The 19,343-nt window shown below is 38.3% G+C and overlaps 1 protein-coding gene across 1 annotated transcript in view; it reads right to left on the bottom strand.

Moving 5' to 3' along the window:
* Positions 1-9,597: 9,597 nt before the first annotated feature.
* LOC126156806 (glycerol kinase-like) overlaps positions 9,598-19,343 on the bottom strand; it is a 286,026-nt gene continuing 276,280 nt past the window's right edge. The window contains exons 12-14 of the mRNA XM_049916333.1: positions 11,245-11,331; positions 9,896-9,967; positions 9,598-9,705 (exon numbers count right to left, since the gene is read on the bottom strand). Coding sequence (XP_049772290.1) covers positions 9,598-9,705; positions 9,896-9,967; positions 11,245-11,331 — 267 coding nt within the window. The remainder of the gene's footprint in view (positions 9,706-9,895; positions 9,968-11,244; positions 11,332-19,343) is intronic.

Consider the following 19,343-nt stretch of genomic DNA (forward strand, 5'->3'; position numbering starts at 1 on the left):
ATGGATTAACCTGCACTTTGATATAAGAGCATAACATATGAAAGTACTGCTCATCATATCTTTCACATAATGCCCAGTGTTGACGGAAAGTATCAGTTTGCTTCCCATTACAAACAAAATAATTTTTAAAGCAGAATTTTACATGCCCTGTCAACAGAGAAATTTCATGTTAATTTAGTGCAATGTTTGTCTTATCAATAAGTATTGATATTGACAGTAAAATGTGAAGAATAACCACTACTTTAGCAGCAACAGCACCATCCTGGTGTGCACTGACTGTTACCAACATGCAGCAGAATTACCAATCCACAGCTGGAGTAGGGATTATTCTTCTTGTTTTACTGTCTCTTTTAATACATACTGATAAAACAGATATTGCAGTAGACTAATTTGCTACCTCTCTATTGAATGAACATGTAAAGCTCCACTTAAAAAATGATTTGTTTGTGAGGGGAAGGAAACCAGTATTTTCTGTCGACAATGGGCATCGCATGAAAGATGTGATGAGTAGTATTTGTTTGAGATGACTCCAGCCACGCATTGAAAAAGCAAAATTACAAAATACCTGCAGAAACACAAAAGAAAATGCACCTGATGACTATGTCTCTTGGAATCATACATTTGTTGGAACACCTGTGGTTGTTGCCGTATTGTGCTGCAGTCATTGGACAGCATTCTTGTAGCATATTCACATCATTTATGTAGACTGCTACACCAAGGTTTTTACATCTCCCTAAAGCCAAAAATCCTCAGGGTTTAGGTGAGGAGAAAGGGTCGGCCAAGGTATTGGCTCACCTGACCAATCCATCTCTCCAGAAAGACTCGTGTTAGGTATCGCCCCACCCACAGTTGAAAATGGGCCGGTGCCCTGTCATGCATGTACCAAATTTGCGGTCATTCATGTAATGGCACTTCCTCCAGCAACACAGGTAATTGGTTCCTAAGGAAGTGATGATACCTGACACCATTTAGTGTGTTGGGTAGCATGTAGGAACCCAGCAATCTGTCCCCTTGGACATCTGCAAAACATGGGATCATCTCTTTTCAAGTCCTTGTGGGGTGGCATTGGCACATACATGCATATTATGTTAATTTACCATACTTTCTCTCATGAAGCCTGCATCATCAGTAAACAACACTTTTGCTGTGAACTGCATATCATGGACACACATTTGGAGAAACCACTGGTGGAATTGCTTTCTGGCAGGCCAATCATGTGGCAGCAAAGCTCGGATTCGCTGCACATGGTATGTGCAACTGTTCATGAAGGACTGTCGAGACAACAGACTTAGTAACACCTTCTGCTGCAGCTATTCTTTGTACACTCATTCCAGTGTTGTCTTCCACGTGTTCTAATACGTGTTTCTCAATATCAGGTGTGCAAGTTGTTCGAGGTCTGCCATGATGCTGTGTTCATGGTGCAAAGGATCCCATTTCCAAAAGTCACTTGAACGAGACCCTAAACATCTTTAATGATGATATATGGCGTCATGCATATTTGGCAACACACGGGTTACATGCCTGTAGGCTACTTTCCACCTGCTTGCCCACAGCAGAAGACCATATCTGCCATCTCCTTTGTTGAATAGTAAGCTTCCATTGGGAGCTGTACATCCAGTGATAAACATGGAAACAAATTACTGTAATGTACTGCTGTGTTAAAACAAACAATTTGCCATATGAACACTATAGGTACACCAGATGAAAACAATATATCTGACTGATACACTATGTAATGTAGTTTGTTGTGGAATACTGTATGTGTTCTTGTGTTTGGTGAATGCTTGATACCAATGTAAACACATTGTGTTGCATAAATGTCTAGTATATACACTGTTTCCTCATTTGTCTCATGCAAAGGTGCTTAGTGTGCAAGATATGCTCCTCATACATACACAGGCCATAACTCTTAAGATATGAGATTATGATCAGCAACATCAGTCATTTGGGTACTCGATCTGTAGAATTATTCTGAAGGTTTTTGACATTATCATTTGCTCCACTATGGGTATGTAGTCATGTTGTAATGATGATGTTATTTAACTAGCACACTTGTCTTGTATGATTGCTGAAGGTAAGTATATTCTTCTTTTGGAAAGGAAGGCATGGTGGCTTATCATCGATTCGTTGGCGCTGCATATTGTACATGTCACTACAGACAGTATGGTACTGAAAATAATTAGAAAGAAATTACAAGGATGGAGAGATGATGGTAACAAAGATACATATTTTTTTATGAAAGGTCTCATATTTTTAATGAACTTTACCAACATGATGTAAGAAGTAAGAGAAAAAGAAGAGATTAGTTCTGTATTGCAAAACTATATACTACACCTCGTAGGAATATACTGTGTATATTGATTGACTTATTTTTATTTGGTCCAATCTGATTCCATAAGTGCACAAAATGGTCAGGGAGGATAGCTGATTGAAAGTGCATGAAATTGCTCACACTTGCCAGATGTCATCTGAAAGGGTATATTACATTTTAACTGAAGAATCAGAAGTGAAAAAAATATCTGCAAAATGGGTGCCGTGACTCTTGATGCTGGATAAAAAACACATCAGAATGGACATATCATAACAATGTTTGGCCCGTTTTAGGAAAAACAAACAAGGCTTATTGTGCCAGTTTGTGACCACAGATGAAACTTGGATGCACTACTGTACCACAGACACAAAATAATATGCTGATTCTCTGCCACCAAAGACAGCAAAGAGAATTCCTTCGACAGGAAAGGTCATGGCATAAGTGTTCTGGGATGCAAAGGGGATTCTGTTTGTAGATTACCTCCCTTTACCTCCCTACTAGGCAAACAGTTACTGGAGAATACTATGCTAACTTCCTGGACAAATTGCAACAAAAGATATACAAAAATGGCCAGGTTTGAAAATGGAAACCACGTGTGTACGTGTACCTCACCCCTCATGGTAATGTATATGTGCGTCAGTGAAAAAGACCAATAAAAAGGTGTTAGCATGTGGACGTAATGTGCTGTTCCAGTCTCTTCTGTACCTAAGGTCCATCACCATTCCCTTTGGATCCCTACGTAATTTGGTGCTCTCCGATACACACGATCGAACAGCGGAGGAGTGGTACTCTAGCGTCAACTTTAGGTTACGATACCTCCGGATGTAATTAACATTTTACAATGCAACAAATGGCACTGATTACGTATTTGTTTATGTGTTCAGATGTGCTAACAAAACTAATGGGGTTCCATTTAAAAAAATGTAGGTTTGTGTTAAAAAACATACTTCCATGCATTTTTTTATGGTTTTTATTAACCAATTACACTAGCCCCTCTCCTCACGTTCGGTCTGTGGAATCGGTTCGTCAGTATTTGATGTGGTTTACAAAATATATCCAGCGGTAACGTTAGGTGACTCACCCTGTATATATACACGCCCAGATGTAGCTAACTAACTGTCTGAAAGGAGATGCATCAACATTACTGGGTCAGGAGATAAGGGCTGTTATCTTTAATGTACATAATTGTAGTTTGAACTTTGTCTTTATGCAGTTAATTATGTGGTCTCTACCCAAAGTATTTCACTGTGTTGTCAATCACCCTTAAAAATAAGTTTTCCTGTGCAAGTGCTCTGGTTGACATGAAAGTGATCCTGTTTCTATGTCATTTTCCCAAATTAAGCGTTTGTTTTTCAAATCTTGATCACAAAAAGTAAATTGTATGAAGAAACATATTTTTTAAATACATCTACATCTACATCTACATCCATACTCCGCAAGCCACCTGATGGTGTGTGGCGGAGGCTACCTTGACTACCTCTATCAGTTCTCCCTTCTATTCCAGTCTCGTATTGTTCATGGAAAGAAGGATTGTCAGTATGCCTCTGTGCAGGCTCTAATCTCTCTGATTTTATCCACATGGTCTCTTCGCAAGATATATGTAGGAGGGAGCAATATACTGGTTGACTCCTCGGTGAAGGTATGTTCTCGAAACTTTAACAAAAGCCCGTACCGAGCTACTGAGCGTCTCTCCTGCAGAGCCTTCCACTGGAGTTTATCTATCATTTCCGTAACGCTTTCGCGATTACTAAATGATCCTGTAACGAAGCATGCTGCTCTCCATTGGATCCTCTCTATCTCTTCTATCAACCCTATCTGGTACGGATCCCACACTGTTGAGCAGTATTCAAGCAGTGGGCGAACAAGCATATTGTAACCTACTTCCTTTGTTTTCAGATTGCATTTCCTTAGGATTCTTCCAATGAATCTCAGTCTGGCATCTGCTTTACCGACGATCAACTTTATATGATCATTCCATTTTAAATCACTCGTAATGCTTTCTCCCAGATAATTTATGGAATTAACTGCTTCCAGTTGCTGACCTGCTATATTGTAGCTAAATGATAAGGGATCTTTCTTTCTATGTATTCACAACACATTACACTTGTTTACATTGAGATTCAAGTGCCATTCCCTGCACCATGCGTCAATTCGCTGCAGATCCTCCTGCATTTCAGTACAATTTTCCATTGTTACAACCTCTCGATATACCACAGCATCATCCGCAAAGAGCCTCAGTGAACTTTCAATGTCATCCACGATACAGAAATACTAATTACATAAATGACATAACTCAACATTCACACAGCTTTCGTAGGCACAATTCCAATGTTGTGTTTGGCTTTTCAAAATTTTTCATTGGTTATTTTCAGAATAGAAGGGCAAAGTTTCCAAGTTTTTTGAAAAGTTGATAAATGCCAATTTTGTTAATACACAAATTCAAATTGATTCTTTCCATTTTTTAAATCTTTGGCATTAAATACAAGGAAATGTACTTTATTGTTTGTTTGCATAGAAATACAATAATGTGCTACAGTGCAACACTTTAATATCATACTTTTCCATGTTTGGTAAGGAAAAGTGAAAACAGCAACAAATGTTTTTGAAATACAACATAAAATACTGGCTACAACAATACTGAACAGGAAATCTATTGATCACTTTCAGCAATGTCCTTAAAAAACTTGTCTGCTCCTTGTGGTACATTAATATGCCTCAACAGTTTTAAGACATACTTTTTCTTTTCCATGACGACCATGTTGTTCTTTTCCAAGGTGGCTGATTTTCTATTGCTTGTTGCAGTTGCTGAATTTTAGCACCTCAGCACCTATGGGACTTCCATTGTAAGTGTCCTTCTATTTAAACTTCTCATAAGCCATCACTAGCTGAGAAGTTATTTTGAAAGGCATCTTGGAACATAGGGCTTGTAGTGCATTGGATCTGAGATCCTTTGCTTCCCAATCTTTATTTTGTATCTTGACAATGCCATATTTTTCCAGCATTTTATAGTATTCATTCAGTTAAAATATATCTTCCTTTTCCCAGTAGTCTTTATCAACTCTACCAAACAGTTTGTCATGATTATAGCTGTGATCACACATAGGAAAAGATGTACCAGCCTATTAAATTATTAGCTTTCTTCCATAAAGGCCATTATTGTGCACATCATTACTGTACTTTGATTTTCACTGGTACCTGAGTCAGAAAATAAATGTATTTGATTTGGACCATTTTCTGGATGGGACACCTAAAGGTTTCTCGGGAAATTCAATAGAGTGGAGGCTACTTCATTGCATCCTGTTGTTTCTTCCATTTCAAGCCAAGTATAAAAGGCAATCTTTTCTTTTGTGTTCAGGAATGAACCATAATGCATAAATTGTATAGCCAAATCTGTTTTAAGGAGTATACTTCATCTACAGAGAGCTTTGGCATTGGCAGACTCTGTTGCTCATCAAAACATACATTAACAGCATTGGATTTTCCTCCTCCATTATTTCACAGAATTTTTGCACAAAATTTATGCAACTTCTGGTTTGTTATAACAGATTCTTTTTCTCTAGATCTTGGACTTTTGAGAGTCTGTCTTTGGACATCTATAATGTTGCTTGAAATGTTGTGGCATAAACAGGTACTGTCTGGCCATCTTTTTTCCTTATGCTGTACTTTATTAAAACAGTATTCTTCCTTTTTGCTTCTTTCTTGATGTTCCATTTACCTGAAAAAGATGGCCTGAACAGAATAATAATCAGGAGTTTAGGTCATTTGTAAAACACTAATTTATTTGTATTGCTGTTTCTGGCTACAAGCACCTGCCTACAGTTTATGATCTTTATTTCCTGCAGAAAACACACTCACATTATCATAGCCAGTGACATCCTGTATTTTTATTCTCCCTTCAGATCTCTCAGAAGCAAAGCACAGTTTGCATTTATCAAATTTTGCTTTAGCTGGCTAAGAGCACATATTGAGTTTTGAAAAAATAACTTGTAATTTTCAACACCCTAAACAGCTGCAAATATCAGCTTTTGACAAAACAATTTCAACAGGTCAAGCATGACAATAAGCTTGATCTGTAACTACCAAAACCTAAATTTTGAACAAACTAAGATGTTCATTACTAAAATTTTTTACATCCCTTCTTTTGTAAACATATATGTTCACAATTTTTGCTGTCTACCCTAAAATAAGTATTCATTACCAGCTCTCTGTAATGTGCGTTGCCTGGAAGAGTATTGCACATTCTGGTCATGTGCAATACTCTCTGGGGGTATCGAAACATAACAGACCAGAATAGAAGGAAATTGAACAGATAATTACCACAACTCTTAGTTCATTGAGAGATTGCCACTACTTAGTTCCATCATTATCATAAGAACGTAATGAATCTATTTCATATTTTACCTTAGTACACTAATAATATCATATGCAAACATTCCAAATCAAGCAATGAACAAGATAATCATAATGTGAGGAATCTAAATAAAATAGTAATTGTCACCTAGTCGATGATGTAATATGTAAATGATTATAATATGTTATGAATATAAAAGAGGGAAACATTCCACATGGGAAAAATATATCTAAAAACAAAGATGATGAGACTTACCAAACAAAAGCACTGGCAGGTCGATAGACACACAAACAAACACAAACATACACACAAAATTCAAGCTTTCGCAACAAACAGTTGCTTCATCAGGAAAGAGGGAAGGAGAGGGAAAGACAAAAGGATGTGGGTTTTTTTTGTCTTTCCCTCTCCTTCCCTCTTTCCTGATGAAGCAACTGTTTGTTGCGAAAGCTTGAATTTTGTGTGTATGTTTGTGTTTGTTTGTGTGTCTATCAACCTGCCAGCGCTTTTGTTTGGTAAGTCTCATCATCTTTGTTTTTTGATTATAATATGTGAATGACTGTGGAGTATTAACTTATGAAACCTGTAAAACTTGGTCAATTGGTAGGAACATCTGAAACTTGTATTCTGTTTTAATTAACATATAATAAAACATGTTATACTATGTTGCTCATTTTTGCCAAAACACATAAAGCATTACTCAGAATATTGTAAGAACTGCTGTTATCGATTTTTATGAGTAGTATATGTATAAAATTTTACTTATATTCAAAGTAATTATGGGAATTTAACAAAATAATTACCCAAATTCATGTAAACTAATCATCAAAATATACTTTCTGTGTAAAATACAAAATTATTGTAAATGTTAATTGAATCCTCTGTTAAAATGTATGTTGAAAACATGGCAGAAACACTGTACATAATTTTGTTATTGTGTAATTAATGAAACTGTCAGTCATTGTTTATTCCACAAATTATTCAAAAATGTCATGTAGAAACCTGTTCAATAAATTGGATATTCTATTCAGGAACATACATTTTCAATAAATTGCCTGCAACTATAAAAAAACTTGGGTTTAAGATAAAGCATAGTTCAAACAGAGTTTGAAAGACTTTTTGACAGGCAACTTCTTCAGCTCTATAGATGAATATCTTAACAGGGACTATTAGATCAGCTTAAGTAAAATGTATGTTAGATTTCAGTTTTGACAGCACTTGGTCACAACACTCAATATACACTCCTGGAAATGGAAAAAAGAACACATTGACACCGGTGTGTCAGACCCACCATACTTGCTCCGGACACTGCGAGAGGGCTGTACAAGCAATGATCACATGCACGGCACAGCGGACACACCAGGAACCGTGGTGTTAGCCGTCGAATGGCGCTAGCTGCGCAGCATTTGTGCACCACCGCCGTCAGTGTCAGCCAGTTTGCCATGGCATACGGAGCTCCATCGCAGTCTTTAACACTGGTAGCATGCCGCCGCGACAGCGTGGACGTGAACCGTATGTGCAGTTGACGGACTTTGAGCGAGGGCGTATAGTGGGCATGCGGGAGGCCGGGTGGACGTACCGCCGAATTGCTCAACACGTGGGGCGTGAGGTCTCCACAGTACATCGATGTTGTCGCCAGTGGTCGGCGGAAGGTGCACGTGCCCGTTGACCTGGGACCGGACCGCAGCGACGCACGGATGCACGCCAAGACCGTAGGATCCTACGCAGTGCCGTAGGGGACCGCACCGCCACTTCCCAGCAAATTAGGGACACTGTTGCTCCTGGGGTATCGGTGAGGACCATTCGCAACCATCTCCATGAAGCTGGGCTACGGTCCCGCACACCGTTAGGCCGTCTTCCGCTCACGCCCCAACATCATGCAGCCCGCCTCCAGTGGTGTCGCGACAGGCGTGAATGGAGGGACGAATGGAGATGTGTCGTCTTCAGCGATGAGAGTCGCTTCTGCCTTGGTGCCAATGATGGTCGTATGCGTGTTTGGCGCCGTGCAGGTGAGCGCCACAATCAGGACTGCATACGACAGAGGCACACAGGGCCAACACCCGGCATCATGGTGTGGGGAGCGATCTCCTACACTGGCCGTACACCACTGGTGATCGTCGAGGGGACACTGAATAGTGCACAGTACATCCAAACCATCATCGAACCCATCGTTCTACCATTCCTAGACCGGCAAGGGAACTTGCTGTTCCAACAGGACAATGCACGTCCGCATGTATCCCATGCCACCCAACGTGCTCTAGAAGGTGTAAGTCAACTACCCTGGCCAGCAAGATCTCCAGATCTGTCCCCCATTGAGCATGTTTGGGACTGGATGAAGCGTCGTTTCACACGGTCTGCACGTCCAGCACGAACGCTGGTCCAACTGAGGCGCCAGGTGGAAATGGCATGGCAAGCCGTTCCACAGGACTACATCCAGCATCTCTACGATCGTCTCCATGGGAGAATAGCAGCCTGCATTGCTGCGAAAGGTGGATATACACTGTACTAGTGCCGACATTGTGCATGCTCTGTTGCCTGTGTCTATGTGCCTGTGGTTCTGTCAGTGTGATCATGTGATGTATCTGACCCAAGGAATGTGTCAATAAAGTTTCCCCTTCCTGGGACAATGAATTCACTGTGTTCTTATTTCAATTTCCAGGAGTGTATTTTTTAATGTATTATAAAGTTATTGAAAGTGCATAACTATGTTGCATTCTGACACTTGTATTAATTTTGTAAATATTGGCAGTTCCGGTTTACTGTGATGTATTCACCGATTTTGACAGTCTCCTGACAAATGGTCAGAGCAGGGAGTATTATATTAAGATGTTTTGTGTTTTTTAGGTTATACTTTCTGACTTGTTCTACACCCATGAGAATCATCTAATTTTGGGACTATGGAACAAAAACTGAATCCATTCTAAAACCTGTTGTAAATTCAAATGTTATTTTTGTTTTCTGGATATTCATGAGTGTGAAACAAATAGTGATGTTTATACTGTTTCCATACGTATGTAAGATTAACTTCAGTTGTAATTACTGAAAACTGTAACATCAAAAATAGTGTAATTGTTTAAAAATGTATATAAAGGTATGAGATGTGGAGTTCAAAGTTCACTGTTGTGCTGTTATTTGCAATGGACAATCTATGTCACTCTTGAGTAATAAAACAGCTTAAAATGTATAATGGTGTACCTGCTATTTCAAGTCACAATGCATGCTGACTATAACTCTACTGGTCCTGTTCTTGTCAAGATCACCAGGACATCAAATAAGAAGACGTTAAGTATATATTTGATGCCACTCGTCTGAAATGTGTAATTTTGATTAAGTTTCCAGAATGAGATTTTCACTCTGCAGCGGAGTGTGTGCTGATATGAAACTTCCTGACAGATTAAAACAGTGTGCCGGACCAAGACTCGAACTCGGGACCTTTGCCTTTCGCGGGCAAGCACTCTACCGACAGAGCTACCCAAGCATGACTCACGCCCTGTCCTCACAGCTTTACTTCTGCCAGTACCTCGTCTCCTACCTTCCAAACTTCACAGAAGCTCTCCTGCGAACCCTGCAGAACTAGCACTCCTGAAAGAAAGGATATTGTGGAGACATGGCTTAGCCACAGCCTAGGAGATGTTTCCAGAATGAGATTTTCACTCTGCAGTGGAGTGTGCACTGATATGAAACTTCCTGGCAGATTAAAACTGTGTGCCAGACCGAGACTCGAACTGATTAAGTTTATTTGCAGCAAGTTTATACATTTCACTACTAATATTTTTTAGAAGAAATTATGTTTCATAATGCAGCTAAATTAATTAAAGTATTTTTGTTTATAAAAATTGAACAATAAGAATATTGTGTAAAATTCAGAAAGATACAGTGAGTGTATGTTAGGGTTCCTGTTTGGTTGTGCATTTGAATATGTGTACTCTTACTAGAAGAAGAGGAAGAGCTTGAAAGGTAGTGTTTATTGTTTTCTGTTATGTGTTCTCGTGTGCCACACACCAGTCCTCTAGAGGTAACTAGCTATCTTTCCATTATTTTATGTGCAAAATAAAAAAAGGGTAACAAATATATTTCAACACAATACCAGGCCTATAATCCAGTTTATACAAAAGTTTTTTCTAGTGTGCAAGGATGATTCAAACACAGCATTATTTTTACACAGCAATACATTTAATGTACAAAGCTTAATGATTTCACAAAACAAGCAGAAGCACATCTCATTTTTTTTACATTTTCCAGTACAGAACAAATTGACTTAACTCACTTCCCTTTTCAAAAAGTGTCACTGGAGCATTCATTGTATGCATCATCTTCACTCTAATGAGTGTAACAAATATAGCATTCAGTTTGACAGGTCAATGAAGCCTCAGATTTTATTAAACTTTTTATGGCAGTCTCCTTATCACAACATGAGTAACTTTCTTGGACACCAATGAAAAGGGGTTAAGGAGAAAAAATTTGAATAAACATAATAACTACTGTAAATTTCAATTGTATATAGTTCTTACATGAGTAATATTGCCAGTACTTCACACTCAAACTTCCAATAAAAATTATGCTTTTCAGTATTCTTTTTCTACACTTTTGCTAAATGTTGAGAAATAGCCAAAAGACCAAACGATAAAACAACAAACAGACTGAATGGTATAGATGATTGCAAATAATTCTCCTTATCTGAAAATAAAACATGAAATCTCACTGCAGCAATAAACAAAAGTAAAATAAATAAACTGCAAATAAATAAGTTGTTAGTTTAATGGAAAGATCGTACAGAATGTGAATAAGCATGCATGTTATATGAAAGAAGAGGCAATTTCTGGAAACTTACATGACAAAAACAAAATATTCAGCATAAGTATGGTACATTTGCCTAGGAATATTGATAACCATTCATACAGAATCTTGAGAATATATTCTCATAGCAATAATTTAATTATTGAAATAAGAGCTGAAGATTTACTGGATCAATGTCAATATTTATGAAAAATACAACACCAAGAATACAAGCAAATGGAACAAACCTCTTGCAGCAGGTTAGGTATGATACAATATGCAAATGGTTAGGATTAAAAAGCTGTAAATGATCTGTGAATAGGGAAACTGTATGTGGAGTGAAGCCCCAGGTACTGCAGTTAGCATCTCCAAATGAGCCTAGAATCAAGGAGGGCTTTGGTATATGGCATTTCCCACCACACAGTTTGTCGGCAAGAACTCAAGGCATCAAGACTGGTTTTCAAAGGCTGTGATAACAACTTTCCAACCATGCATCAGACATGTTAAATAGGTGGCCTATTAAGTGAACATACTGCTTATGGGAGAAGTATTACCCTTTATAAGATTGCACATTCATCATCACATGAGATCAGGCAAGATTCTGCAAAAATAAACAATGTGGAGTTGCTCTAAGGAGGGGTAGTATCTTGGGCTCTAAAAACCTCTTCATGTTAACAGTTGTTCTGACTGCACTCAATATACAGGACTCAATAATACATGTTGTATCTAATGACATCCCAAACAATCATGCCTCCCATATGCAGCATGGTGATGTAGGCTGCTAGATTGTAGCATTTAACAGGTATGGAGCCATCATCATAATCCAACATGAAGTGGAATTTGTCTAAAAAAGCTAAATTTAGCCGTTCAGCATGCCAGCAATGCTGTTCATGTGCTCAGTTCAGCCCAAGACATTTGTGTTTTCTAAACAATGGAAGCTTATGTAATGACATTTGCTGACAGTTCACCCAATGGTACATGATTTAGAATTATTAATTCAGACAGATCCACATCTTTTTAATGCTCCTGTCTCAAGCCCACATGCTGTATGAGGCAGAACAGTGCTCTATAGCCATACAAACAGTCCTCTGCTTTGAATACATTTCATTGTATGATATAAACCCTCTTGACACTATGTATTACCCTCTTCCATTCAGTGGTAGTGTTGGACACATATTTGGCAGAACAGTGATTCAGATCTCCATCTGGCCATCTGGATGTAAGTTTTCCATGATTGAAGAAAGACATCATTCCACTGGGCTGTATTTTAAAATTATACTTCATTCGGTATGGCCCATTTTCAAGTGCATCTATAACAGATGTGGATACAGTGTCCTGTCTTGTCATACAAACATCATTTCTCATGTGTAATGGTGCCTGGCACATTTACCAAAGTGCATGATCTCATGATACATGGCTACAAAATACACCTAAACACAATTGTGTAAATTCATGATTTTCCTGAAATGCTTCACCTACATCTACATCTACATGTTTACTCTGCAATTCACAATTAAATGCCTGGCATAGGCTTCATCAAACATTCTTCAAGCTATCTCTCTATCATTCGACACTCTAATGGCATGCAGGAAAAATGAACATTTAAATATTTCTGTGCAAGTTCTGATTTCTCTAATTTTACCATGATGATCATTTCTCCATATGTAAGTAGGTGCCAACAGAATGTTTTCACAATCAGAGAAGAAAGTAGATCATTGAAATGTCATGAGAAGACCCTGTCACAACAAAAAAATGCTTTTAGCAAACTTCGTGTAAGCAGTCTCTTGAGTAGACACGTTACTCTTTTTAAGTGTTCTCCCAATAAATAACACTCTTAGGTTTGCTTTCCCACAACATTGCCCAATTTAAATTGTGTGTAATTGTAATCCATAAGTACTGAATTGAATTTACAGCATTTAGATTTGTGTGGTTTATGGTGTAACAGAAATTTAGCATATTTCTTGGTTTATTGTGTAACAGAAATTTAGCAGATTTCTTGGTTTATTGTGTAACAGAAATTTAGCAGATTTCTTTTAGTACTCAGTGGATGACTTCACACTTTTCACTATTTTGAATCAACTGCCACTTTCTGCATAAAGCACATTTTTGTCTATATCATTTTGTAATGGTTTTTGATCATTTGAGCTCAAGGCAAATGTCAACATGCTTTCTTTGACAGGCACAGCCAATTTCCGTCCCCTATCTAACCAATGTTCTAAGATGGGATGTATAAGTGATCTGTAAGCAGTACCCTTAGTAGACTGCTTCATTTTCACTGTCTTGCAAGTAAACTGAAGTCTGCCAGCTGCCTTACATATGAATGAGTCTATGTGATTGTTTCATTTCATGTCACTACTGTTACATAAATCTAAATATTTGTATGAGTTGCCTTATTCCAACGGTGATTCACTGATGTAGTCATAGGATGCTGTTTCATGAAATACACAATTTTACATTTTTGAATACTTAAAACAAGTTGCCAGACTTTGTGCCACTTTGAAATCTTATCAAGAGGTGACTGGATATATGTACAGATTTTTTTCAGACAGAACTTTGTAATAGATAAGTGCACTATCTGAAATAATTCTGATGTTAATGTTATATTGTCTGCCAGGTCATTAACATACAACATGAACAACCAGGTTCTCAACATAATACACTGAAGTTACTTCTGTCGAACAAGGTGGCACAGTGGTTAGCACACTGGGCTCACAGTCAAGAGGACGATGGTTAAGATTCTTTTTCCAGCTTTCCAAATTTAGGTTTGTATTCAATTTCATGATCCTTGAAATTTTGTCATTCCTGACATTTTATCTAGAACCCCATCAGACATCTTCAGGGGTGATCCTAGTTCAGCTGATCCTTGTAGAATTATTTAAGGTTTTGTGAGGGATCTTTTAATGAGATTCTGTTAAAGCAATCATTAAGACTTCACACATCGCACTGTTGACAGCCCCGTGTGTATCATTCAATATCTCTCTCTCTACCTACTGCTCTATGCTTTGATTTGCACCTGGTATGTAGAAGTCACTTTCTTTATAAGTTTCTTTACAGTGGCTACTTACCATAGAGGAACCATCTCAGCCTGAACTGCTCTACTAGGTACATACTAAACTTGAACCATAATTCCCCTAGATACCCTTACTAAGAAGTAACTGTTTTGAGATCTTCTTTGATGTGTGACACAACTGCTCCTTTCTCTAGCTTACTAAACATGATAGTCTTTCTACTTGTTTTAGCTTCCCTTTGTATTTTAATAATCACTATTACTAATTAATTAATTTGTGAACTGTATTCAGTGTTTTGTGAATGATTTTTATCTGTTTACCTCTGATCATAGTTTTTAAATATAAATTCAGATTCTGTGACAACATCCATATCTATATCTCTTAAGAACAGTTGTGATTTTCTTGTGCCACTAAATCAAAAAGCATCCACTTAACCATTCACTCAAATATTTAATTATAAAACAATTAGAGAAGCAGTCTCAAAGAAAATTAATTGGGTGTTGATAGTTTCACTTAAGATCACAACAATATTCAGTTTTCTCTTAAAATCATAATATAAGTTGCCTACACTAAAATCCTTTTTGATAAACAAGTACAGTGAAACAGCACTGTTTGTCTCTTAGAACAATTGACAATGTTTTATTCATTAAACAGGCACAAATGTGTGATACATAACGAACACATGCATTACAAGAAGAAAATTTCAACACTTTCAGCTATTTATATTTCCAATTTTATTTCATTTTTGCTACAAGTTTCAGTGTTGCACTACACCACCTTCAGGCTCTTTTGTAAAGACAATAATAATAACAGTGTAAAATTTATAAGAAAAGGGCAGTGTAAAATTTAAGAAAGGAAATTATGGTAATATGTAGTAACAATCTACAACAGACACCATACCGTACAGGGAGTGACATCAAAGTTTGAGATAGAATTAAGAATAAAATGAGAGAACTGTTGCACACTGTGCAAATATAAGCTAGGGAACAGAATATATATCCCATATAATAGTAACGAGAACCTACTGATCAGAGGTTAAAATTACTTGTTATATATGTTTTGTATATGTATACATATACATGAACTATGGTGTGACATATTGACAAATAACCAATATGTAATGCTAATGTCATGCCTGTGAATCAACTGAAGCAAAATAATCCCAGTCATATACTGATGAGTACAATATGAAGGTAAAATATGTATTTATATGTTTTCATATAACAGTAAAATGTAAAACCACTTATTGGAGGTCAACTTCCCATTAACTACTAGTATCATCATGTACCCTGTACTAGTAATAACTAACAAAACAAGAATGTAAAGTTACATCAACACAATCTATCAATCACAGATTCATAAGGGGCCACTTATTTAACAAAAACATTTTCAGTGAACCAAATTGTGAAGCTAATTTAATATACCATTACAAATTACCACTAAGCAGACAGTACTGAAATATCATATGGAAAAGGTCATAACCAAAATTATTATGGGAGTGGGAAGTCTGCCAGTAGGCAGGAATGATCATTAGGTGATATACAAAACTGTAAATTATGAAGTAAATCTAAAGAAAAGTTGTAGACTATCTTTCGTTACGCCCTGAAATGAAGAATATCCTACCCATTATCCTTTCCACACCTCCCACAGTGGTATTTTGCTGTCCACCAAACCTATACAATATCCTCCTCCATCCCTACACAACCCATGCTCTGAATCCCTTGCCTCATGGCTCACATCCCTGTAATAGACCTAGATGCAAGATCTGTCCCATGCATCCCCCCACCACCACCTATTCCATTCCAGTCACTAACATCACCTATCCCATCAAAGGCAGGGCTACCTGTGAAACCAGTCACATGACCTACAAGGTAAGCTGCAACTACTGTGCTGCATTCAATGTGGACATGACAATCAACAAGCTGTCTGTCCACATGAAGGACCACTGAGAAACTATGGCCAATAAACAGCTGGACCACCCCTTTCCTGAGCATGCCACCCAACATGGAGTTCTTTATGTCAATGACTGCTGCACAGCCTGTGCCATCTGGATCCTTTCCACAACATTAGTTGTTCTGAATTACACAGGTGGGAACTCTCCCTGCAAAATATCCTATGTTCCCGTAATGCTCCTGGCATCAACCTTTGTTCGTCATTGTCCTTACCCATATAGCCTCTTCCCTGTTCCAATTCCAGCACCACACAGCTCTCTATTCCACCACCCAGAATCTTTTTACTTCTCTCCTTTTCCACTAACACCCCCTGCCCATCATCTAACCTCCCGACTGCACCTAGCTGCCCTATCATCTCTCCACCTCATCCTTACATGCTCCCACTAGCAGCACTTTACCGTCCCCCACGCATACCCTGATATCCCTCTCCATCCCCAACCAAACCTCCTCCTTACCCCCACCACCTGGTTGCATCCCCCATCACACACTACTACTTGCAGTCTGACCTCAGGAGCCAGACACTGTGGTCATGTGTGAGTGAATTGCACTTGTGTGTGTGTGTGTTTTTTTTTTTTGTCTATTTCTGATGAAGACCTTATTGGCCAAAAAGCTCACTTTCTGATAGTCTTTCTGTTGTGCCTATCTATGACACAGCATCTCCACTATATGGTTAGTAGCAACTTTTATCATACTATTAGAAAGACATTCATTTCACTCAGAAAAACCAAAGGCACATACCACTATGTGACATGTAGTACTTACACAGAGTAAGACAGAGAATAGTTTGAGCTATGACCAGAATAACAAAGCAGTAAAATGGACCTTCCTCATACAGAGGTATGCGCCTTTGGTTTTCCTGATTGAAATGAATGTCTTTCTAACACACTAGATACACATTGCAGTACTTCTCTTTAGATTTACAACAGAGTTTACAGTTTGGCATATTACCTAGCCATATGCCTGCTTACCAGCAGACTTCCCACTTTCAGGATAACATTAGTTGTCTTCTTCTATATGAAACTTCAATATTTCCTGTTTCATCGTAGTTTGTAACATTGTTTTGCTTCAGTTGATTCAAGGGTATTGACATTAGCTTCACAGTTTGGATATTAAAATTTTGTTATTATGAATCTGTAATTGATAGATTATTTTGATATAACTTTATATTCTTGTTTTATTAGTTGTTATTAGCACAGGGTACATGGCGATACAGATGGTTAATGTGGGGCTGACTTCCAATAAGAGGTTTTACATTTTACTATTATATGACAGCATATGAATTACTATTTTATCTACAGACTGTACTCATCAGTATATGACTGTGATTGTTTTGCTTCAGTTGATTCAAGGGTACTGACATTAGCATTACATGCTGGTTTGTCAGTTTGTGACACCATAGTTATCAATGCATAATTTTGACTTCTGATTAGTGAATTCTCTTTAATGTTATGAGGCATGTATACTTCATTCCCTAGTTTACAATATTATGAAAAGGAAAGTTGCCACTCACCATATAGCAGAGATTCTGAGTCGCAGATAGGCACAACAAAAAGACTGTCACAAATAAAGCTTTTAGCCAGTAAGGCCTTCATCAAAAACAGACACCCCCCCCCCCCCCCACACACACCACACACACACAGATGCAAATGCAACTCGCACGCACATATGACTGCAGTCTCAGTCAACTGAAGCCTCACTGAGATCAGCAGCACCAGTGCAAGCAATGCATGATGGGAGTGGCGATTGGGTGGGGGTAAGGAGGAGGCTGAAGTGGAGAGGGGGGTGGGATAGTAGGGTATGGGTGGCAGACAGTGAAGTGCTGCTAGGGAGTGCACAGGGATGATGTGGAGAGAGGCTAGGGAAACTATGTGCAGTCAGGAGATTAGATGGTGGGCAAGGGAGAGGTGGGAAGGGGGGGTAGCGGAAAAGGAGAGAAGTAAAAAGACTGGTTGTGATGGTGGAACGAGGGGCTGTATAGTGCTGGAATGGGAACAAGGCAGGAGTTGGATGGGTGATGACAATGAATAATGAAGTTTGAGGCCAGGAGGGTTACGGGAACATAAGATATATCGCAGGGTAAGTTCCCACCTACGCAGTTCTGAAAAGCTGGTGTTGGTGGAAAGAATCCATATGGCACACACTGTGAAGCAGCCATTGAAATGAAGGATGTCATGTTTGGCAGAGTGCTCAGAAATGGGGTGGTCCACTTGCTTCTTGGCCACAGTTCATAGGTGGCCATTTATGCGGGCAGACAGATTGTTGGTTGTTATGCTCACATAGAATGCAGCACAGTGGTTGCAGCTTAGCTTGTCGATCACATGACTGGTTTCACAGGTAGCCGTACATTTGATGGGATAGGTGATGTTTGTGACAGAACTGGAGTAGGTGGTGGTGTGAGGATGTATGGGACAGGTCTCACATCCAGATTTATTACAGGGGTATGAGCCATGAGGTAAGGAGCTGGGAGCAGGGGTCATGTAGTGTAACGGAACATATTAAAGGCTTTACTGTACCAAAGTATGCGATACCCTCCAAATTCAACCAGTTTAACGAGTATTTATGATTATAGAAAAGTTATTGTGTATGTTAACAATGATTGCATAACATGTCTGCATAAACAGTCAACCCATTAAATTATACTGAGTAACTGACCCACACAAAAGTTTATATCACTTGATCACTGATACAGCAAATGTCATCATGTAAAAACACTAAGTTCATCTTAAATAATTAATATGAAGTACGAAAAATAGTGGCCAACTTAGGTATTTTGGATCTCCTTAAATAAAAATGACCCAGTGAAACCTATTTGTTCACTAGGAGCGTTTCCACTCAGTATTCATGTAATCAATCCTGTTTTAGACGAAAACCAATGTAATTCTTAATAATTCATATTATTTACTTATTTATGCAAATTAGAGAAGTCAATTGACAAACTTCTAAAAAAC

This window comes from Schistocerca cancellata, chromosome 2 (assembly GCF_023864275.1).
Source record: "Schistocerca cancellata isolate TAMUIC-IGC-003103 chromosome 2, iqSchCanc2.1, whole genome shotgun sequence".
NCBI classification, from domain to species: Eukaryota; Metazoa; Arthropoda; class Insecta; order Orthoptera; family Acrididae; genus Schistocerca; species Schistocerca cancellata.